The sequence below is a fragment of the Tachysurus fulvidraco genome, chromosome 12 (assembly GCF_022655615.1).
Source record: "Tachysurus fulvidraco isolate hzauxx_2018 chromosome 12, HZAU_PFXX_2.0, whole genome shotgun sequence".
Classification (NCBI taxonomy): domain Eukaryota; kingdom Metazoa; phylum Chordata; class Actinopteri; order Siluriformes; family Bagridae; genus Tachysurus; species Tachysurus fulvidraco.
In genome coordinates this window covers 7,756,777-7,781,819 of record NC_062529.1, presented here as the reverse complement: position 1 = coordinate 7,781,819, position 25,043 = coordinate 7,756,777, and the positions used below count along the sequence as shown (strand labels likewise).

Sequence of the window (25,043 nt, the reverse complement as noted above, 5' to 3'; positions counted from 1 at the left end):
AATCTCTGTTTAGCAACAAAACATTAGAATTTGAAATAAACTCAAAATAAATACAAAACCAGCAAACGTTAAAATGCAAACTTCAAACTTAACAAACAGCAGTGCAGTAACACACTAATGCTGCCTCAGATGCACACAAACAATTCAAACACACTTCCTATAGCTGTGACTCTAAATCTTTATCCTTTAAAAAAAATCTCAGATGTTAATAATATGCACTTGTAGCATTTGCACTATATCTGCACTGTATGAATACAAGCTAAAAGATACCCTGTATCCTTCCTGGTAGTGCGAACCAATCTGTCCATTTTCCTGTGAATTCTCTTATGGACAACTTGTTTCCTCTGACAGAACTCTCACTCACTCATTAATGCCACCAATGCGAGTATGACAAGTCTAGTGACCAATGTCTCACTCAATGTTATTTTGTTTTTCGCACAATTTGGCGTAAATTCTCTAGACTGTCCTCTAGAAAAAAAATCCTAGGAGATCAGCTGTGTCTGAAATACCCAAACCAGCTAATCTGATACGTGCAACAGTGCCACATTTAAATTCACAGAGATAACACTTTTTTTCTTTATTCTAATGTTTGAATTATTGTGCTCACTAAAAGCCACAGATTTGCAACACATTTTAAACTCTTCAAAAAGTGTTCTCTCTTCTCATATCTCAGAGTTTTTTTACAAGGCAACATAGCAATGACATTCTTCCCAGGAACACACCTTCATTATTTGCAGTCCTAGGATTAATAAACACCCCAGCATAGGCTGGGGATTTTCCAGCTCTAACACACTTTTTTTTTTTCCAGATAGTCATGTCTTAATGTTTATACTATTTAAAACATCTGACAAGATTTGGCTATTTCTGCTTTTCATTGTTTATGATGACAGAACATTTCTTTGTAAGACACAACATTTAAATCCAAATAAATTATTACATAAATGATTATTTTGGCCGGTCAATTGGCAGCCAAACTGACTGGTCATTATTTATTTTCCTCAGAAAGGAGTGACTTCATGTATTGTGAATAAACTCTTGTTTATTTTTCCTAAATGAGCATAAATTCATTAATTTATTCATTGTTTCATTCTTCATCAATAACTGCTTTATCCTCGTCCGGTTCGTGGTGGATCTGGGGAATTTTCCTGGAAATCTGAGCACAAGGCAGGAATATATCCTGGATGTGAAGTGAGAGGAAAGAGGACCTGGAGAACCATGTGGTCACTAGAGAGAACTTCACTGTCAGGTTTTAAGCACTAAAGAAGGTTAGGACATTTTGGCACAAAGATGGAAGCACACAATAGAATCGGATGGTATGGATAGGATGCCTATAGGATATACAGCGGCTTAGTGGTTAGCATGTTTGACTCACACCACTGGTCGGTTGATTCCCATCGAGACCCTGTGAGTGTGGAGTTTGCATGATCTCCCTGTGCTTAGGGGTATTTTTCGGGTACTCTAGTTACCTCCCTAGGTCCAATAAAAGGCGCTGTAGGCAGACTGGCATTTTACAATGTCCATAGTGTGCGATTGGGTGTAATTATGCCGTGTGATTGGTTGGCACGCTGTCCAGGGTGTCCCCTATCTTGTGCCTATCCTCTTGGATAGGCTCCAGGCTCCTTGCGATCTTGTTTAGGATAAGTGGTAAAGAAAATGGATGGATAAATTGATAGATGGATGGATGGATGGATAAATGGATAAAACAAAGTGAGATCCATGAAGACACATTTTGCCAAGGTTGATGTAGAAGAAAGTGAGCCACACGCTCAGATCCCTGACCTCAACACCACTGTAGAGCAACGCTCCAAATTCTAGTTAAAGCCTTCCCAGAAGAGTGGAGATTATTATCTCAGCAAAGCAGAACTAAATCTGAAATGAGTTGTTCAACATGCACTCATGGATGTCATGTTAAAACAAAATCTAGTGCTGTTTCCTGTCTTGCATTTTCTCTTCAGTGAACCAGCTAAGGATAGGAAAAATTTTAAGCTTTTAAAAAAATCTCTGCTATTTCCATTTAGGTTTCTTATATACAAATTCATAATTCATATAAAAATGTATGGAACGAACTTTTTAACCTCAGGAAAATTGCTTATTTTGCTTTATGACATAAGGACTAAATTGTAAATTGAAAAAAATGAAGAACGGGTTAAGGAAAATCTTACATATTGCTTTAGTGTCTCACACATCACAGATTTGGGGTTCAGACTTGTTGTTTGTGAGAAGTTGTGCGTTTTTCAATATGGATTTCCTCTGGGTTCTCCAGTTTCCTCTACAGTAGGTGTAAATGTTTGTGTGTGTGATAGTGACAGTTTGTGACTGAGAGAGAAACATATAAATAAATAGATAGATAGAATGATAGAGATTCTCACATCCTCTTCGTTTCGGCTCAAATGCTGTTAGGGCTGTTGGGGGAGCAATGTGAGAGACACCAAATTGCCCAAGCTTCAGCAAAAGCTCATAAAAACAATGTGAAAGCTAAACATACAGTACATAACTAGATTCGCTTCATTTAATTGACTGTGATACCATGATATTTTCAGTGTGTAATTATATAAAAATTAAAATACTGTAAAAAACTAAACATAAAACAGTGTGGTTAAAGGAGGAACTATGTGGTTACTTTTTGCTGTCTTTATCAGTTTCTACATTTTGTTTTTGACTTTCATCTAAGCATGTTATTTGTCCCAAACAAAAAAAATGGAGTTTGTCTTATGTTCTCCCTGAATGAACATATCAGATCAATCCCACAATGCAGTGTGGCATGATGTCAACTCTCAAGCCTTATTCACACGCTGCTTCACTTCTGTATTAACATCTTGTTTCCTTGCTTTCGTTCCTCTCATCTTAGCTCTTCCCTCAAGCGGAAGGGGAAGTGAGGGGAAGGATGTAAATAAAGGAAACCACAAAAGGACAAGAGTAATCAAGAATGAACATATTCAATCCTTAAGCATATGCATATTCATTTCATTTTATTTAAAGATTTGATTTGTACATATTGTGTATTTCATTAAGATTAAGAAGTGTTTTTAATTTGTTGTTGAAATTCTTTTTCTTGTTATTTGTTTACCTGTGCATCCTCTGTATACAATAAAAGCCTCTCATCTCTCTACCCTTGAATCCTGGGAATACACTGGGATGATAATAATAGTAAAATGAAATAAACCACAACACGATCTGCTACAGAAGCTGAGTTGATTTGTGATGAGAATACTATAATATCACACTTTTATCACCTCTGCTGCATTCGTTTGTTAAATACACTGATTTAGTATTTGGGGAATCCTTACACATAGTGTTACCAAGATAGATATCCCGCACTGGATAGTCAGGATATACCAGTTTAATCCGATTTAAGATGCATGATTAATATATTCAGTTACGTATATACACTCAGACATGTAAATAAATGAATAAATAAATAAATAGTAAATTCCTATGGAAAGTCATTGGACAGTGTATACCTGCGTCCACTTAGGGCACGTGGTCATTATGTGCACGTCGAGGAAATCGGTCGGCGCTAGGACCGCGACGTCTCGCTCGTGGCAGCAGCCCTGCAGAGCCAGAACCGTTTGGGAGGCGTAGTGGAGCAAAGGCAAAAGGGGAGCGGGGTAAATGAAAACATTTTACCTGGCCCTTTTTCGTGGGATTTAGCAGCCAGCGAAAATCGCCTGTCGCCACCCAGGGCAATGTTCCGGAGGCATTTTTGATCTGTCGTCGAGGTAAGGGTCTCGTTTTGCTTCTCTGTTTTTTTTTGTAGCGACGCGGCCGACAGTTAATCTTAAAGGGAAGGTCTCATAGTGTCTATAGGATGCAGTTATTCTGTCTCAGGCGGCTCATGTCTGGGCCTTTTTTCTGCTGCTTACACTCGTTTGTTTCTATTAAACAAACAAAATAAATAAATAAAGAGACGCCTTGTTTATATTTGGGTACATGTTAAAAAAAATAAAATAAACAACAACCCGTACGTGTATAAAGAGGAACGGTTTGTGTGTGTGTGTGTGTGTGTGTGTGTGTGTGTGTGTGTGTGTGTGTGTGTGTGTGTGTGTGGGGCTAAACCCAACCCGAGTGTAGTATTGATCTGTCATCTCTACATTGTGTGCGCTCGCGCTGGCCGCCGCGTGGACGGTTAAGGCCTACTGGTTTTTGTTTGAGCCGCAGCTCCTTTAGCATTTAGCATTATGTTTAAAAACTGACTCGTAAAATCGCTTTCTGGAAAAGTCACCCAGCTGATTTTTTTTCTCCCCTTCTGCCGCTTTGTTTTTCCCCCCTCTCTGGCACACCCGTGAGAAGTGGTGGTTATTTAAGGTGATTTATCGTCCTTGTGTCTTGAACCTCTGAGGCTTGGTGTCCTAAAGCTGCTCCCCGTCTACGTGTAGTGACCCAGAGACAGTGTCTCACATCTAGTGCTCTGAGATGGGAGGGTGGATGGATAGAGAAATGGAGGCATGTTACTTTATTGAACCATGTCTGTTTTGATTGTAGGAGGCAAACAGCAGCAGGAAGAAGGCTTTTATTTCATTTGAATTCTTCATTCTTCTTCTCCTCTGTTATTCTCACACAGCTCATGAGATCACTTCAGAGTCTCTTACAATTACAATCCCATGAGACCTTAATGGAGGAGGTCTCCTTAACATTTTTCTTAAAAAATTATATATACAAAGGTTTATTTATGCCTTTAAAGATGCTGAGACTTTTTTTTCCCCTGCTGCACTCTTTGTTCTTTCATGTCCATTAATATGTGAAAGGTCTCCCAAGTTCTTCAGGGTCCTTTTGACGTAAATGTGCTGTCAGTGACATGCAGAATCCCAGGAATGCTGCCTGAAATCAGCTCACACACAGGCGAGGTTATTGTGTGTGTTGGTGTTGGGTAGGAGAGGCATGCCTCAGGAGTCAGGCCTAAACATCAAAAAGGGAAAAAGAGTCACTGCTGGTCTTGTCATATGACTGGCCTTCTATCACTTTATGTCTTGGAGGAAAAATGTTAAAATCTGCTGCCTTTACAACGGTACGCTTTTTCAGCCCAGATTTGCCCTTGCACATTTGAATTAGCAAGCCAAGATCGGTAGGCTTAAAACGCATAATACGGACAACAACCAAATTCTCCAAGTTTAGCTGCTGCTACGATGCTTGTCTTATGTCCTCCAATAGGAAGACAACATAAGTTTACATCAAACTTCTTACAGGATGGCTAAAAGTGATAATGTGTCCTTATCACCTCCAAATCACCGTGAAGAATAGATATATTAACGATATATTTTTTTTGTGCTTGAGCCTGAATCACACTGCTGCTTTAATCAGAATGTAAACACTTTCTTTAATCACAGGTCTGTCGTTAGAGGATCTTCATCATGATATAGAGAACATGCTGTTGAACTGTTTGTTTCAGAACTCGACCATTGTTTTTATGTTGCTCTTTTCATACAGTGTGACTAGTAATAATCTGAGAAGATGACTGAAATCCCATCTCTTTTTTGTTAGAATCTATTATCTCATGAGTGAATGCTTTTTAGAGCTGACTAATGTGGGCTGTCCGGACCATAGTCCTTATAACTGAAAGAACTACGTTAATCGCAGCCAATTACATGCTTCGCTATCCTTTTTTGTTAGTAAACGTGTCCGACGGCGGGGGACATAATGGTTTGACCTCCTCCTTCCATGTGCGAGCTACTTTGAGAGTTTATGGAAAATTGAATAAATTGTTTTATTGCCAAAAGCAGACATTCCCAGCAAGCTAGAGCATGCACAGGGTTATAACACTTATACTTTCATCTTTTTTTTCCCCCCGCTCTCTATTTTCCATCAACGTTCAATAGCATCTCAGTCCGAAACCTGTTGTAGAAGTAGTAAAGGCCATGAAAGTTGGACTTAAAGTACCAGACTGCAGTGCAGCCAAACGGCAGTGTTACCACAAAGACGAGATGACGAGCACTGATGTCAAATGAAAGTAGAAGGTTTAAAAGTGCAGATAAAGAGGTGAGAGTGCTGGACAGACGGATGGACTAAAGTGCTGCTGCATCACTCTGTAGAGATGAAGCAAGAGCTAAATCCTGCTGGGAACAGTGTCAGTAGTTAAATGGCATTGTAAGGAAACCACCATGAACAAAGATGATGTTGATGGCTGGGAAAGTTTTTGTCATTAAAGAAGAAATCCTGTGAAGATCAGATACTTCTAAAGTTCTTCATATACTAAGTTTGTTCACAGTGGATTTTTCCGTTAATACTCTGTAGCGCTATTATTACTCCAGTGTTTCCCCTGATATGATGCGTCCGTCGCTACTTCAGCACTTTGCAGATGTGGTGACTCATTTTTGCCTTAAAAGTTCTTCCACGTTGTAGTGGTAGTGTAAAGAGAAAACTGTTCCACCAGGACGTGGTTTAGTCTGAGCCATGAGGCACTGATTTACATTGAATGGGGACTCGTGCAGACCGAACTGAAATGATGAATGATTGGAGAAAAAGAGAGAGAGAAGGAGTGTGTGAGCGAGCCTGAGAGCGAGTGTCGGTGGGTGGAGGCCTAGAAGCTGCTGTAGACCATGTGACCCCAAGTCAGGGTATTGAGTTCATTCAGTTGCTGCTGGCCGGCTGCCAGCTATGCAGGCGTTTAGCTGTTTGTAATGCAGACTGCTGTGTTTAACGGTAGCAACAGTGTTTGGGTTTCAGGCCTGTCATACACCTCTGTAACTTGCTTTCTCTTTCCATTTCTGTCCATTTCCTGCAGTGTTCTTGCTCTAATTTACCTTCTGTGGTTATGTACAAAGATCAGCCATAACATTAAATCCACTGACAGGTAACGTGAATGACATTGAATAGCTCATTACAGTGGCACCTGTCAAGAGGTGGGATTTATTAGGCACCAAGTGAAGAGTCAGTTATCGAAGTTCTTGTGTTGAAAGCAGTAAAACATAAGGATCTGAGTGACTCTGATAAGGTCCAAATTGTGATGGCTAGACGACTGGGTCATGGGGTCTTGTGAAATGTTTACGGTATGCAGTGGTTAGTACCTAGCAACAGTGTGGAAGGAGTGTTGAAGTGAGGCTAGACCTCAATCTGTTCCAGCACAAATCCGATCCGGTGGAAGCTCCAACACACAACTTGCAGGACTTAAAAGATCTGCTGCTAGCATCTTGGTGCCAGATATCACAGCACACCTTCAGAGGGCTTGTGAAGTCCAGGCCTTAAAGAGTCAGAGCTGTTTTGGCAGCACAATGAGGCACAACACAATATTAATCAGGTGGTTTTAATGGCATGACTGACCAGGGTGTATCTCTCTCTCTGTCTCTCTCTCTCTCTCCCACTCTGTCTGTCTCTCTCTCTCTCCCTTCGTCTCTCTCTCCATCTCTCTCTCTCCATCTCTGTCTCCATCTCTCTCTCTCTCTCTCTCTCTCTCTCTCTCTCTCTCTCTCACCATCTCTCTCTATCTCTCTCTATATATTTTGTTAGGCTGTAGACAAGCTGATGGTGTTTTCCAGACACAGGTTTTTGAAAGAAAGGATAGGAAATCAATCACTTTTTAAAACTGTTTAGCATTTAATTAATAGCATCCTAGCTTTTTTATGCAAATGTGTAGTGTGGTGTGTGTGTGTGTGTGTGTGTGCGTGTGTGCGTGTGTAATTTATTCAAATAATTCCAGAGACTAGAAGCAGTTTGCTTTTCATGTGGGTCTTCACTTGAAGTATTTTTTTTTTGTAAGAAATTGCGTAAAGGAATGCATGAGTGTATTTGGGGATGGATGACTTCTATAGATACACATTGTCTTACTGCCCTTTAATTCACTAAACATCTGTTCTAACTGACTCGGATGTTCACAGTAGAATATCGAAGACCAGAGATTCTCCAGTCTTGTCTGATTGTCTTACTCTTCAAGCTATTAATCTCAATCCAGGACTGTCTAGATCTTTGACTGTACCCTAAATGTGTTTATTGCTCTTCGAGAAGTTATGATTAGTGGAGAGACTTTTCACTTAACTAAATTTCGTTACTTCTGCAAACACTTTGTCGTTGACGTCAAATTAAAGAGCTCCTTCGAATCAGTTTCATATTGCATTACATCACGTTAGCGTGCATGTGGTGCTTTTGAGAAAATAGTTGGTGGTAGGCACACCCAAACAAAGCCAAGTGTGGCAGTGCTTTCACTGAAGTGAAGCTAGTGAGGATGTAGAGTGGAAACTTGCAGACGATGCTGAATTGCCACAAAAACAGGAGTCACCCCATAGTCTGTGGCTGAACCTCACGTCCATGCACCAAATATACAAGAACATCAGTCAAGAGTAGGAACTGGGCTTTGGACTAAAATATGTTAAGGGTTGTGGATTAAAAAATAAATAAATAAAACTCATGGAGTGGAAGAAAGTGAAACTCTTTGAATGACGTTCTCTTGGGAAGAAAAGCTTGCTATCAACGGATAAACGATAAATCAGAAAAATGGCTTATTTTCAAATTTCAAATGAATTTTTCAGATTTATTATTGAGAATAGAAAGAGAAATTTTTGAATATTTTGAAGAGAAAGTATGACGGTTTGGCAGTCAGCTCCAATTTATCACTTTTTCTGTGTTAATATCTACCCCGTGTGGGAGGTGGTGGATGGGGTTGTCAAAACGGGCAATTCAAACTAAAGTAATCGAAAGTGCAGTGCAAGAGAGTAGAAAACAATTACGGTACATAAAACACATTAGCACAACACACAGGCAACGGAGTCGGCAAGATCCTAAATGGAAAAAGGTGCGATAAGTGTGTTCATCTCAAGCGCTGGGACTAAAAAGTGGTCAAAATAAAAAAAGAAACTGAGTTGATGTTTGTTGAGGTTGCAGATTTTGTGTGTGAAACATCTGTACAGCAAGTGCAAATGAAGTGGAGTCGCACTATTGTGAACGCACACGTTGATAAAATGATCATTACAAGCCAAAGCTTCATTTAACTGCATTTAACACACCGGCCTTGATGGACTCGTGGTGTCTAGAGTTGGATCAGTCCTCCAGGGAGAATGTGTGTGTGTGTGTGTGTGTGTGTGCCCAAAAGAACAAATCGCCTCAAAACATTTAAATAGCATTTAAAGGCAAGTAAATGGGTTCAGGTAAATAGGATGTCCTCATCATGACTACACAGAAATTCTCAGAATTCTCATAAACACAGTGATGAGTCGTTTCCTCTCCTCAGTTCTCAGGAACACCGGTATTATGAGTTATCATCTGTCTGCAAGTAGATGTTTCCGTGTGGATAAGTGACGGGAGGAGGAGCTCAGTGAGGGGGCGGGGCATTTGACTAAGAAGGACGTGCAGGATATTTTGGCTTAAGCCTTCATGTTTTCATTTATTAATACGATGTAAATGATGATGTTCAACGAACAGAAAAACCTATTTTCAGCATATCTACTCTACCTCTAGACGTAACCTAGTGCACTATTCTTCTCCTAGAAGTCAATATTCTAAGTAAATAAATGGCTGTAAATATCGCAAACAGCTGAATAGAGATCGCACAGCCCACGTACATCACCACCGCCGCTTCCTTTCCTGTGGAATTCTGCCAAAACAAACATGGTGCCGTCAATATCGCCGTCCTTCTGTACGATATTTACATATTCTGTAAATAATATGGGGGAATAAAAAGCATGAGGTCGGATCTAATTTCTGCTGGTCTGTTTTCTTTCATCGTCTCCAATGTCGAAAAAACCAAATCATTAAAAGAAGTGTTTGGATGATTCATAGCTTTAATCTTATATTAAATTGAGCGGAAATAAAACAAGCATAAAAACACTTCTATGCCCTTGGTGGGAAAAGGCAAGAACGACGTTCTTAGCACAGATGTTAGCAATCTAACAGGTAAACGATACATCAGCAGACTTCTAACATTAGCCAGAGTATTGCACTATAAGGGTGCTTTCACACCTGCCTTGTTTAGTTCGGTTGAATCGTACCAGAGTTCGATTGCTCATTTGGTGCGGTTTGTTTGGGCAGGTGAGAATGCAGCAATCGAACTCTGGTGCGCACCAAACAAGCGTACCGAGACCTCCTTGAAGAGCTGGTCTCGGTACGCTTTCAAACGAACTCTGGTACGTTTCGTTTGTGGTGAGAACACGGTCCGAGATCGAATAGACCTAACTGCAAAAAGTATGGCGCATTTTGGACTAAACCAGCTGCCGTAGTGGGTCGTTGGCAGTATTTTCGGAAGATGAGCATGTCACAGTTTCGCAAAAGTAATGCTCGCCATCTCGTGAAGCGTGAATTTTATATCAATATTAAAATGATATTTTCAAGCTGCATCCGCGCTTCATTCTGAAAATGAAGACTTTGCATAGAATGCTATATACAAGCGATGTAGTAGATTACAACCACGAACGTAATTGCAGCGCGCAGTCGTCTTTCCATGGTGCATGCTGTATTTTACTGCATTTTCCTCTTTTTGTTTCCGGAGTTTCGTTAAAATTTCCCGCACGTTTATTCTGACCAATCGAGAAGCAGTTTAGGAAATACGCTCAAAGACATTGAGTGATGTGGATGTTATCACATGACTGCATTTTGGTTAATTTCAACTGGTGCTGAACCAAAACTGCTAAAAAGCTACAATGTATCATTTATTTGCTTTTGGTCCGGACCAAATGAACCAAACTATAGGTGTGAAAGCACCCTTAGATTATATAATCTCCTTCTCAAAGTATCAAACATAGCAGTGAATTAATGCCACTTTCGGACGATCTTAAATGTGGCATTTTAACTTGCACATCAGGTAATAACTCTTAGCCTCCACTCTGCTCCATTAAAGATCACGAAACTGGACACAAAACCAAGTGAACCCCGTGATATTCAGAGACACTGCAGATACCTTCTTTCCATCAGATTTTCAGATTCGTGCACGTTGTGTGTCGTCATGCGTGTCGAGCCAAAGCCCTCGTCAATTCAGTGAAAAACAACATGAGCACAGCAGTGATTATATATGTGGTTTTATATATATATGTAAGAGATGACACTTTTTTTTTTTATAACAGCAGCCCATGAGTTAATGCCAAAGCAATCTAAAATCCTATATTCTTTATTTTTTAGATATAAAACTACTAACCTATTTGTGAGACTTGTATTTATTGTGCTATTTTATATTTTATGGACAAGTTCAGCCAAGGTTGTGCTTTTTTTTATTATTATTTTTTTTTTATTGAACGTGTCATTCATGCGAAGTCTGACAACTGCTTTGTCACGATGTTTGGTTTCCTTGTGAGACAGTGTGACTGATCAGATATCTACATGCTATGTTGTCCAACACGATACGAGAGACCTATGTGGAAGTGGCTAATTGTTGTGTTCAGTGCACGAAAGTTGAAGTTGTGGGCTGCTGGTGTGAGTGCTTAGCATGTCTATTCATTTTTAAATTTCCTCTTCCATCACCGTTGAACGTTTTCCACAGCGACCGAAGTTCCTTCAATTGCTAACGCTTCCGCCACGTTCTTACATGACAGAAATTTGGACTACATGTCGAAGGTCAGCGCAACGCAGCCGATGTCCATTCCAGACTAATGGCTTCCTGTGAGTAAGCAGCAACTCAACACATTTGTGTTTTTGTTTGTGTCAGCTGATGAAGTGCTCTTCCTTCATCAGCTAAGGAAACTGTGTTTTGGAGTATGGCTCTATTTAACCACACTACCAAATAACCAGCTGCCGAGAGCATATGTCTGTCAGCAACGAACCGAGCGATGCACGGCTTGGCACTTACCATTTTCCTCGTCAGTGCTGTTAATAATAGATCGTAATCACAATAAAGATTATCGCACTCAATTTCCTATAATGTTACACTAGACTGTTACTTTATGTACTCTGTGTTTGTAGTGTTGTGATTATAATAACTTTAAATCAGTTAAAAAATAAAGTCAGTTTTGATGGGAGAGGTCAAAGGGATGCAAATAATCACTCTTTACAGCCATGGTGAGCAGAAAAGCTCAGAAGAACAGAGGACAGAACACTAAACATGTCATGCAGGATTCAGAGGCTCTAGCTGGCACAGGCTCACCAACAAAACTCTGGCAGTTTAGTCTGAAAACAAACACAGTTCAGATGAAATATTGGTAATACGAAAGCTGTCATGTGGACTGGGAAGTGCACCTCTGTACTGAACCCTAGACTGACCGTAGGAGGTGGAGTTGGTTCGCTGGAACTGTGCTGTGATTTCTGTTAACATGAACACAACTCGTGCTTGGATCTGCACTTAAACTGTGCACGCGTATTAGCCCATTAGTTTCCACAAGCATGAATGGCAGGGGAAAAACGTGGGACACGGAGGAGTAGAGTGGATATCTATGCAGGGTTTCCCGCAGAAAATTTGTTAGTTAAGGCGGTAGGGTTGGGCGAGGCCCGGGGGGCAGTGCTTCTTTGTGAGAGAGACCACAGACTCTGTACTACAATTAACAGTTATTAAAAACAGACACATGCAACCTAGCTAGCAGGTGAAGAACTCGAACAACAAAATCACCAGCTAACTTACTTTAAATTTGCAAGAACTATAGACTAATACAATAACAGGCTTAAATAAACCCAAAACATAAGTTCACTTACAGTTCTCACGGACACGCGTTTTATCAACTGGCTAGTTATCCTCAAGACAGTGACGGACCACGTCTTTCTCTCATTTCGGTCGTGTGGCGCGCGTGCCCGCTCGCGGTGTGAAGCGCGTCCGCGCTATTCTGCGAGTTGCACTTGACGGCCTTTTGTGCAGCAGATTTATTTATTTATTTTTGGACGACCTAGTTAAGGTGATAGGGTTTCCCGGCTTAGGCGGGCCGTCCGAACTGCAAAGTGCTGCGGGAAACCCTGCTATGTATACATGGTGAGTCGTGGTATGTTTTCTATGTTATCTTTGTGACGACGTAAGAATCAAGTGAGTCTGAATCCAGTCCAGCAATCGCACCACAGCAAACGTGCCCAGTGTGTAAATTTCATAAAGTTTGGGGGAAAAGACCGTGTACCTGTACTCTCTGTAGCCTCAGATTCCTCTTCCTGACTGACACAAATGAATCTCAGTGCTTGTGCAGTTGTAGTCCATCTGCTTCAGCATTCAGTGCAGTTTGCGTTCTGAGATGCTGTCCTACACTAACAGCGTAGCTTTTCTTGCAGAAAAAGTGAGACATTTGTCATAAGTTGTTCATCTAGTCCATCAGACAAGTGAAACTCCAAGGTGTTTGCCCAGTTTACCACTAAATGGTTTGTTTGTCTTTCTTAAAAAGTTCAGTGCACATTAGTAGTGTGTTCTATGTATATAAATATGTGTGAAACATTTTCTTCTCTGGTCAGTGTGCAGGAATGAGTAACTTATTTTTATCAGCTTAATTTTTTTTAAAATTGCAGCAGTTTTGGGCCAAGATGAGCCTTGTGACATCACAACACACATTCAGCCGAAGTCCTCTTTTATTCATGTTATTACTGATCACGAGTACAACTAACATAAAAAGTAATTACAGTTCACTGATCATTTAAAAGGAGAATCCAGTGTTTGCAATTTCACTCTATCTATCTATCTATCTATCTATCTATCTATCTATCTATCTATCTATCTATCTATCTATCTATCTCAAAAACTCTTGTTGTACTGCATTAAAAAATAAATAAATTGCTGCAGTAAATTCAACATTTTTGTTTGTCTGCAACAACCACAAAACCACCCACAAAAAACAAGAAATCCTGTAGGGGTGGATTAGATAAAGATAAATGAGATGGTAATCAAGCAGTTCCTGGTAGTTGGTTATACCTATAAATTAACAAATGTTCACATTATGGAACAAATTGAACATTTCCCTGTTGGGAAACAGGTGCAGGAACGATGGTGCTGTAAATTCTCCACCGAGGCCAGGCTACAACCAAGCGCGTCGACTTTTCTACTTCTATCAGGCACCTTGTTTACTACTAATAAACAATTAAGAAGCTAATCAGATTTAAATCACAACAACAACAAAAAAAAAAATCTGGCATCAGGAATATTTTATGCACCTCTACAATGAGCCTGTGAGCAATGATTTTCTGTCAGTGATGAGGAGTAGAAGGAGGATGATGATGGATTGTCGTGTCTCAGATCATCAATCTTTGGCATCTTGTTGTCACAACGTAAGGCAACTTTGTATAATATTTAGTTAGGGAAGCGATTCTAGCTTTTCTAAGAACTCAGGACATCAACTTGCTATTTAGATTTCCTGCTAATTCGAGACGAGGTTGTGTCCAGAGGACAGTCGACGCATCAAGTTCCTTTAATTCAACATGAACTTGCTACGTAAGCTCTGTTTAGACAGGTTCTATCCACAGAAGCACATTGTAAGCAGCCGTGGACTGTATATGTGACTAGGACATATAACGGCGGTATGTATTACCTATTATTTGTTTATTTTCACTGTCCACTTTAATAGGAACATTTGTACGTTCATGCAGGAGTGAAAGTGAAGTGACATATGGCCAAGTATGGTGGCCCATACTCAGAATTTGTTCTCCACATTTGACCCATCCAAAGTGCACACACACAGCAGTGAACACACACACACCATGAACACACACCCGGAGCAGTGGGCAGCCATTTATGCTGTGGCGCCCGGGGAGCAGTTGGGGGGGTTCGGTGCCTTGCTCAAGGGCACCTCAGTCGTGGCCGGCCCGAGACTCGAACCCACAACCTTAGGGTTAGGAGTCTCTAACCATTAGGCCACGACTTCCACAATCAGCCAATCATGTGGCAGCAGCACAACGCATAAAATCAATACAGATAGAGAAACATGTTGTCTCTAGTAACTCATCTAATTACTACATCTGTGAAGAGCAGAAAGCGCATCAACACATCCAACCTTGAAGTGGACGAGCTACAACAGCAGACCACGTCAGGTTTAACTCCATTCAGCCAAGAGCAAGAATCTGAGGCGTTCGACCGTGTGCGTAGATTCAGGCAGTGGATTCGGCTGTAATCCAGATCACAGCTTTATATTAACACAGGAATTTCTCTGTAGCTGCATCATCAAATACTAATAATAAACACCAAGCATTATATAGCGCACATCCCAGTCGTTATGGTGAAGCTCTCTATAAGGTGATGTGCACATAACATTGCGGTAGATTGTATCTCTACGATTTCTGCCACAGGAAGGACTTTCCTGTATCTCTGACATGACACAGTGCTTTTTTTTTAATCTATCTTGTTTTAAGAGAAACAGAGAGGCTGAGAAGGGAACTGCTGTTTATAGCTGATATACTGTGTGATAACAAGAACTAACTTGTCCCACAGATGCTTCGTTAATTGATATAAACAGAGAAAAGCTGCGGTGTAAGAGGAATACAGGGTGTGTGCGGAAAACAAATCATATTGTTAACGTGTTCAGCATTTGGTTTAATTAGCCGTCGATGCAATATTGAGGATAATGTGTGTTCTGATCTGTGTTCCTGCAGGTAACCTTTCATAAGAGGCTCCTTGCCCAAGTGAAGGAGATTGTGGGCTTTGGAGCTTTTGCTCTCCCTCTGAGACGCCGACTGTCTTCCTCTGTCCAGCATGACGGACGTGGTGATCGTGAAGGAGGGATGGCTCCACAAACGAGGTGTGTCCCTTGTTTTGTTTTTTCTTCTCTCACCCCCAAACACACACACACACACACACACACACACACACACACACACACGCACACACTTTAAATTCTTGCCAAGATGCTTCTGGTTCCTTGTACGAACAGCGGGGGTTTATGGGAAATGTGTAGTAGTTTAGGTCAGGATCCTTTTTTCTGTATTTTCTGTTTGCCTCACACACACACACACACACACACACACACACACATCCCTATGACGGCATTACATTTACTTCTGTCTAGTTGTATTTGCGTATCGCTTTTTTATTTTATTTTATTTTATTTTTTTATAATGTTACGTATATGGTGTACATTGGTGCCTCAAGTGGTTTAGGCTCTCGTGTTGTTGACCAGAAGGTCAGGGTTTAAGCCTCAGCACTGCAAAGCTGCCAATGTTGAGCAATTGAGCAAGGCTCTTAACCGTCGCTGTTCCAGTGGTGCTGTTTCATAGCAGCCCCTGTGCCCCAACCCCTACCTCTACAGCTGGGATATGTGCAGAAAAGATTTCCACTGTGCTGTAACGTGTGTGTGGTGGTGATAAAGGCTTCTATTACATTCATGAACAGAAAGTGCCATTATGTAACCCAGAAATTCATTCTAGTTTTAACGTACAGTGTGTTTGTTGTTTGCAGAGTGCTAAACTTTTTGTGTGTGATTGCGGTCTTAAAGGTTCCCTTCCACACACATCCGTTTTTACTTTTTGTTAGGTCCATATGTGTTTGTGTTGTGTCGGGAATGTGAAAATGAACTGCCAAATTCCCGGTCAGCTCTAGCCACTGAAAAGAAATAAGTGGAGAAATCAGGTCAGTTAGAAAAGCTGCTCAGTGTGACATAGAAATGATCGAGCTCGTTACTATTCATGAGCTCTCCCACTTGAGACCGCGCCCACAGAATTCGTGTAGCTCAGTGAGTTTCCTATACAGCAAGGATGGCTGAACGTCAATATACCCGAAGAAGCCATTCTGCCGGAATTCCAGGTGATTGTAAACAAAGTTCCTCTAGCCTAGACTACTTATTGTGCTGGGTGAATGAATAGTCATGCTCTCATATCCTAGCGGCTAGCCAATCGGAGCCAAGCAGCATAACTCATTGAACCAAGGCATTTTTTCCACAAAAAATGTTACAGTCCATGGTAAACATCAGACCTTACCACAGAAGTAATGAAATACGTGTGGCAGGGCATCTTTAAAGCTATCAAAGCAGTTGTACTCCGGTTATTCTTATGGGTTTATTATTGGTTTATTTAGAGAAAACTACCGTTATGATATTGTATGTAGTTTGAAGTAGAGGGCTGCATTGGGATTGGGCTCCCGCGGGACCCAACGCAAATCTCGTGGGAGCGGGCGGTTTCACCTTTGCCACGGGCGGGAGTGGGCGGTCAGAAAATTTAGCGGGAGATCCGCAGGACCCGGTGGGATTTGGTGTGTAGCCTAATAATAAGAATGGAGATTAGTATCAGCATTAGTATTAGCATTAGTATTAATTTATCTTATTTAAATGCAATCATGTTTAATTCTGTTATTCTGGACATTAGCCTGAACTAATAAGTAGTATACAATAAAAATTTTCACAAGCTCTCAAGAAAAAATCCGCGGTAGTGGACACAAACATTGCGGGTGCGAGACACCACGAGAGTAAATAGTCAGTGACGGGCACTGGAGCCTGTCTTTTGAATGTGATGTTTTATTGCATCATAACTAACATGCATAGAATGGAGAAAAATTATTACTACATCTCTGTTGCACAATGCCAGCATGAATATAGAGCGAGTGAGTTAGTTCACGTTAAAATTCGGACAATTCCGTCTCTTCTAAAGTTACCAGTTATGAACCACCTTTAAGAGCATTAAGATTTCCATAGGTGGCAAATTTCAGGCTACTGATGAACAGAAGCATTCGAGATGCATACAAATATTAGTCTATCCGTCTCGACCGCGAACTTCGTTTCCAGGTCAAGGTAAGATTAGTGTCTAGAGTTTAAACATGTTCAGCTTGAATCTTTATTAATCCATGTGTAGCATATATATATATATATATATATATATATTTCAGCCAATATGATCATAGCCTAGCGGCTGCTTACATTGTTGGTTTGCTTCAGTAAATCAGTCTTGCTTAGTGCACAACCGCTGCGCATTTCCTTTGGTTTTAATGCAACAAGCAGTTTCTGTTTACTTCATCCGCTAATCGATTTGCCTTTGATAACATGAGTCAGAGGTGTAGTGGTTAATTCTGCTGAAAAGGAGAGAGGAAGTGAGCACAGCTGATGTGTGAGAGTGCAGTCAGAGAATAGAGCAGCTCGGTAGGCCTTCTATGTCTCTCATTCTCTCACACACACACACCGCTATACGTAAAACCCACTTAAAATATCACACCCTTTTAGTAAACAGACTTGACTTAACCACAACACAAAATAGACTTTATTTTAAAACTACAATGAATTTCCTGGTTATAGAACACGGTTATAGAAGGGAAACGGTTTACAATCACACACTATCCAGTGTTAACCAGGTGAGGCTTGTTCCCTTTTTGAGTCTGCTTCCTCAAGGTCTCTTCCTCATATTGCCCCAGCATTTTGCCCCTGCTTTGCTCATTAAGGATTTACACCCTTAACTTCTATATTTCTGTGAAGTTGCACACTGACATTGTCCTCTGTTAAAGGTGCTATCTACATAAAACTGAATTGAATTCGTACGATAAATGCAGTCAGGATACTGTTTCTTTCCTGAGACGTGACGGTTATTATGCCGTCATGATCTCTTTAGTCAACCCTCCGTGTGGTGTTAATAATGTATATGATACAGTTAATATTTAATAAACACGGTGCTGCTATATTCTTACCGTCCACTAATCACAGCCGTGAGTTTATTTTAATTTGTTTCAGGTGTATATATCCGTCGCTTGTGATGATGGCAAACGTTTTGTCATCACTAGCAACTTATTTTAAAGCTGCACCTAGACCACGTTCTCATCACTCTCAGCTCCTCCAGAGCTCGCATCTGGCAGCGACGTACTCTTCTGCGTCGACCCGAGGCCGTAAACAATGCTTTGAGGAAATTCACTACCACTGGAGACGGATATCGTTGCGCTGTTAAAGTACGAGAGGACGATCTGGGCTGACCTCAGATTAAGCAGAGCAGGAAGTAGAAAGTCATTAGAGAGAAAACGGCTGTCGACTTGAGGCTAGACAGTGGAGCTGTTCGCACTCTTACTCTGGATTGTCTACAGGATGCAAGCTTGTACATTTGTTTAGTTTATTTACTGAACACTTGGCAGCCACTCGGGGCAGATGTGCAAGCATCGAGGGAAACCACAATTAAGTTTTATATACACTCCTCGACTGGACAGTCGATTAGGACCTGTACATGTACACATGCTCATTCATGCAGTTATCCGATCAGCCTTTTTTATCGTGTCTTAGCAACGCAACACAATCATGTACAGATTCAACTCAAGAGCTTATTGAAGCTCATTTAGACTTGCTGTTATCTTTGTTCAGGCAAGATGGCTGTATTTTCATGATGCATCTGTAACCAAAGAACGTAATGTCGTGTCTCAAAACGTATACTTCTATACTATTCTAGTCCAGTATTAATACTAACTCAAATGTCTCATATTTCCTTCGCTTTGGATCAAAGAGTCTGCTGAATAAATAAATATACGTCGTAAATATACATATACATTCAAAAATCATTTACACCTGCTGGCTATTTTGAGTAGCAGTACTGCAGATCATGGCAGCAATCATACCAGTAACAGAAAGTTTTAAAGCGAAGTGGAGATCGTCGGTCTGTTTAACGTCGGTGTGCACGAAATAACTAAAGCTTACAGTTTGATCTGAAAACCAGACGGACAGGGATGTTTAGTGGATGCCTTTTTTTTAATCCCCCAAAAGTACACAACACACTATGTGTATTTACATATATGAGGTGAAAGTGAAGTATATTTGTATCTGTAACGTTCATATCAGAATAGTGAAAAAAATGTGAGCTCAGTGACCTCCAACTGCTGATATACTGAGGTTGTTCACACACAACAGTGCGATGGCTGCATCTCTAGTCAGGGCGCTGATCAGGCAGTCGGACATTTTAAGGGCTGTTTCAATCCTTCCGATAAGAACAACCATCACTTATACCATAAAGGTTTTAACCTTTTATCTCAGTGTACTTTTTATCCAGATATTTATTTACTACTTTAATTTACAAATAAAAATGTTCCTGCATTTAAAAAAAAAAAAAAAAAAGGCAATTATTAAAATCCACAATACCCATTTGTATCGAGTTCACCATAAATCTTGCCCAAATAAATAGTAATAGTAATAATAGTACAAACCTTTGATCAAAGCAATAGATAGATAGATAGATAAATAGAATAAATAAAATAGATATAAATAAACAAACAAACAAATAAACAAACAAACACACAAACAAATAAATAAATAATAAAAAATCGTAATCAAACACTAAAATGCAGACTTCAGTAATCATTACAGTGGAGGAGCGTAAACATGTCTGCATGCCCATTCAGTCAGTTATGGTATTTTATCAGGAAATCTATGATTATGTAAATATTTGTGTCAGAGATACTCATTGCAGTATTACTTGTTTTACCATGAAATATGTTAATGAAGGGACGGTTTTGAACATTCGTTTGCATAACAAGAAGTCTAGGCCTGTTTAGGAAAGGTGTTGTTTACTATATTCTGCTATTAATTATAGCGGACAGTGTCACAGCGTGTCCCAGGTATGATTTACTTCAGTGGCGAGTGCTGATAGCGACTGGAAATGCACTTTAGGTATCTACCTGAGAAGGTCTCTGATGCTGACGTACAGTGCTACGGTAATGAAACCTACGTTGTTTCGCTTTATAAGGCTATACGAACATAATCCAATTGAATTATGTCTTGTAAATGCTCTAAAACCAGTGTTGCCCAAACTAGCCGTTAGCATAGGCTCTAGGAAGACTTATAGTATAAGGTATGAATCAGTGCTACTCCCAAGCACAGACACCACACAACACTCCACTTCACCGCACGCCACTATAAAAGGGGTTGTGAAATCATCATTGCGTAAAACACAGCTGAAAACATCATTGCGTAAAAAGCGCTGATTATGTCGATTATGCTAACGCGTCGTTTCAGCTCTAATATCTTACTGTTGTTGTAGCTCTCATGATTTTCTTCCTTAGCATTATACAGTTTGTTTGAATCTAAAGAGACAACAGTGCCCTGATGTGTGTGTGTGTGTGTGTGTGTGTGTGTGTGTGTGTGTGTGTGTGTGTGTGTGTGTGTGTGTGTGTGTGTGTGTGTGTGTGTGTGTGTGTGTGTGTGTGTGTGTGTGTGTATCCTCACCAGTGTCTGACACTGAGACACACTCTTAGTAAGCAGCACTTCTGTGAGTGGAGAAGCTTTAACAAACGAGCATGCTGGAGAAGCATCTGATGATCTCTGAGCTGATTGGAAGCTTGTGGTTGAGGTGAAGGAGTTGGACTACTGATCAGAAAGCATCTTGGTATACACAATGCCTTAAACCGTGAGTCAGATGACAGACAAAAGACAACATTAGAAGACTATATGGTTGCATGTCTGTCAGCCAAGACCTGGAATTTGAGGATTGCAGATAAAAAAAAAAAATTCTAGTCTTCATAGATCAACAGTTTTTGAAATGTCCACAGATGCTACACTGATGCTGTCAGAACTCACAGCACACTTCTCTCTCTCTCTCTCTCTCTCTCTCTCTCTCTCTCTCTGCTCCTCCCTTTCCATCCAGTCCTTACTGAGCTTTGTACTTTCACGAAGCCAGCAGCTGTGCACAGCGAGATGACACCGGGCATCTCTGTGATTTGATCGGAGGGCAAACGTTTCTATCAGCCAGAGCAAAAGGCCTTGCAGCAAGTCTGACTTTTTGTCACATCACTGTCAAGTCCTCTTTGCTTCAACCTCCCACTGTGCAGGAGGCCATTTCAGCATGACTTTGTTTCCCCATGGTCACTTTGGTCCCTACTCGTAAACAGTAAAACACTTTTCTGAAAAGCTTGCCGCTCTTTATTTCCAGCCCTTCATCACAGCAATGTCGGTTGGGAAAGTTAACTAGTTAAGTGCAGTCTTGTGTTTGTGGCCTCGACAAAGTCATCGTCAAAATCTGCTTTTCAGTTCTTTCTGAAACTTGAAAACCATGTTAGGAATGCGTAGCAGAAAGGTCAGTGGTGTCTGGCTTTAACTTGTGACCTTCCATGTGGCAGAACCTCGAGGCAGCTGTGCGTAAAAGAAAGAGAACGACTGTGTCTTAACATGGAGAGAAGAATGTGTGTGTCATAAAGACCATTCCTGCTTTGTAGTAGGTGGATTGCCGTGTGATGTGGCCTGGACGCAACTGGAGATCGTCCCACAGTCCGTGGTCTCAAATGTCATGAGTTTGTTCATTCGTTCTTCAGTAACATGGATATTTATCATTGCAATGTTGTGTGGATCAGATTTTTTTGCCAGGAAGACGGGGCATGAGATAGGAATACACCCTGGATGGGACACTAGTTTAGCTCAGGGTAACACACACACACACACACACACACACACACACACACACACTCAACATATCATTCAAATCACGTCCAGTTCACCTATTGGCACGTTTTTGAGAACCCAGAGGAGACATGAGAAGAACACGTGAAATTCCACACAGACAGTAAGTCGAGCCCCGGATCTGTGAGAAAACAACCGTTCGTTCTGTGCCTCTGTCATTTGTACATCAAACCCAAACCAGCAGGGAACTTTCTGCTTGAATTCTCTTTAATGCTGTGTGTCTCATCCTGGACATCTTGCAGACTCTCTCCACTTTACCCATACTAGTATTAGCAGGTGTTTTAGCCTTGCTTATTCCCACAAGGTGCAAATCCCAGGACCACCAAAGAGCCACCGCTGCCTTCCTGACAAGCCCCTTAACCCTCACGTGCTTAATTACGTACTTGTGCTTCTTTTATTTTGCTTCACCTCTGTGTTGCTTGGGATTAAAGCGTGATCCACATAAATAAATATAAATGTACCATTTTAAGCAACATGCCAAAGCCAAAAGAATTAGCAGCGCTTACATGTTGAGAAGTCCTGCTCATGATTAGTGGCCAAGCCGAGGTTAAAATAAACGTAATGAATAACAAGGCCGTGCGCCTGGAGGAAATTGTACCAAGTCCCACAGGAAGCTCTTAAACTAAGAGCCATTTAGTTCCATGTCGTGCTACTTTCAAGCTCTCCTTGAACGCCGAGGCCAACGCTGACATTTACTGTATTCATTCGCCAGGTGATGAATGACGGCACTTCAGCCTGGGAAAGTTTCTGGAAGTTCTTGCTCCGAACTGGCAGCACGGACTTCAGTCCTCCTTATTGTTTTCAGTGAGAACAGAAGTTCTCCCAGCTACTCTTGTTTTGGTGGATCATTGACGTCACTCACACGCCTGAGCGATGCCAGGAGATAACGAGTGGAGTGTTCGGGAGGGAGGAATTTTATTTTTTATTTTTTTTTATTTTTAAATGATTAAGCACAAAACACGACACGTCAACAAGGTCGCATTCCACAAGCAGCGGTGTGATGCGAAGTGTGTTCACTTTTTTCTTTTTCTTTCTTTCTTCTTCTTTTTTTTTTTTGACCCCTTTTGTGAAAGTTCCAATAATCTAGGCCAAGTGGCTTGTAGTAGATTGTTTGTTCTAGAGAAAAACCTGCCACCGTAACCAGAAACCTCCCCCTGTCTCTCTTCTTCGGGGTCATAATTAATGTGGAGTTTCTTATGAAACGGCATCAGCAGAGATACTAGCTGGCAAACAAAAAAAAAAAACATGCGAGAGGAAGGTGGCAGTCTTTGTAAAAGCTTCTAGTTTCGTTTGATGTATATTATGTTGGTCAGATGCAAGTCCAGACTTGTGCACGTGGGCTTACTAGCTCCATGGTGGTCATATGATTACAGCACACCTGTGCGTCATGCTGTGGAAGCCTCGACGGTATCGCAATTGTTGTTGTTGTTGTTGTTTTTTTCTTTCTTTCTTTCTCTATTCCTTGTTCGTGATTCCTTTTTTTCTTTTTTCTTTATTAATTTCTCCTCTATTATGTTTCCTTCCTCCATTCTCTCTGTTATGTTCTTTTTCTCTCCTTCATTCATGTTCTCCGTGCTTTTAGCCATATGATTTACACCATCCCAGGGTGACCCGGTTCTCTCTCTCTCTCTCTCTCTCTCTCTCTCTCTCTCTCTCTCTCTCTCTCTCTCTCTCTCTCTGTGTGTGTGGTTCTTCCTCTTTGCCCATTCATCAGCACACCCACATCCTGTCTATTAAAGGATGCTTTCTGGAATTGCACGTTCTGTCCTGTCTCTGATGTCTTTGTCTTTAGTGGTGATGATGATGGCGCACCTTACGCGACCGCGGTCGTGTGCGATCAGAGGAAAGTCGCAGCCACAGTCAAAAAGTGCTGACTGGGTTTTTCTCCCCAGTGCCCAGGAGTTTTTTCTTTTCTTTTTCTTCCTCTTTGGTGAATGGAGCAAAAATGGAAACATTTCCTCTGAGGATGGTGTCAGACTCCCTGTGATGTGAGCACTCTGTCTGCTGTCTGGAGGCCAGCAGGGCCTTGAGTGAGAGCAGACGGGCGCTTGCTAAATGTGCTGGAGAGATGTAAATTGCCAGGGTGTAGTTGTTGGGGGAGAGAGAGCATGTTCGTGTGTGTGTGTGTGTGTGTGTGTGTGTGTGTGTGTGTGTGTGTGTGTGTGTGTGTGTGCACCAGCAAGGCCCACCTCTGTCACAGTCAGCCTGCTGTGTGCTTACTTTTCTGTGCCAAAGCCTCCTGCTCTGCAACTGCGCTGCAAGGATAAGTCATTTTTCTCAGTGTTTCCTTTTCGTCGCTAATGTTCCCTCTTCATTATTTTGCCCCCTGACAAGATTTCTGTTCTCTTTTGATTCCTCATACTTCTGTTCCGCGCCTATACCAGCCCCTATTACTCATCCGCTCCACTCTTACTCCACTTTCACCAGCTTTTATTTATTTTTTTTATTATTGTACTAATAAACCGACTTCTGCTTTTTATATAGGCGAGCTTTCCCGTAGCTTTCTCTCTCAAAGCTCTGGGTCCCTGTGCTTTCTGCACACTTTCTCAGTCTTTCACGTTCTAGCCTTTCTTCTCTCTTCCAGTATCATCGTTCTGCTTTCTCTTGGACGACGCGATACGGCTCGTCAAACCCGTCACGATCCTACTTTTTTTGTCCACCATTTCTGCCGAGTTGAACATATGGATAGAGCTTTAAAAAAAAAAAAAAAAAAAAAAGACCGCACACTCCTGATCGGCCGGTCGTGATTAGGGAATCGTCCTTATTAACTTTTTTTCTTCTTCTTCCATTTATTTACTCTGTTATGTCCTGTCATCACTTCCTAACTTCGTCAAACTTCCTGGCTTCCACTTTGTTTGCTTCTTACATCCAGTGTAACATAATGGCGCTATGTGCCCTAGCTAG

General features: G+C 41.1%; 1 protein-coding gene across 1 annotated transcript in view; it reads left to right on the top strand.

Annotated features, from left to right (window-relative positions):
* Positions 1-3,559: 3,559 nt before the first annotated feature.
* Positions 3,560-25,043, top strand: part of akt1 (v-akt murine thymoma viral oncogene homolog 1) — a 52,351-nt gene continuing 30,867 nt past the window's right edge. The window contains exons 1-2 of the mRNA XM_027172419.2: positions 3,560-3,719; positions 15,394-15,539. Of these exons, the coding sequence (XP_027028220.1) occupies positions 15,494-15,539 (46 nt within the window). The 5' untranslated portion in view covers positions 3,560-3,719; positions 15,394-15,493. The remainder of the gene's footprint in view (positions 3,720-15,393; positions 15,540-25,043) is intronic.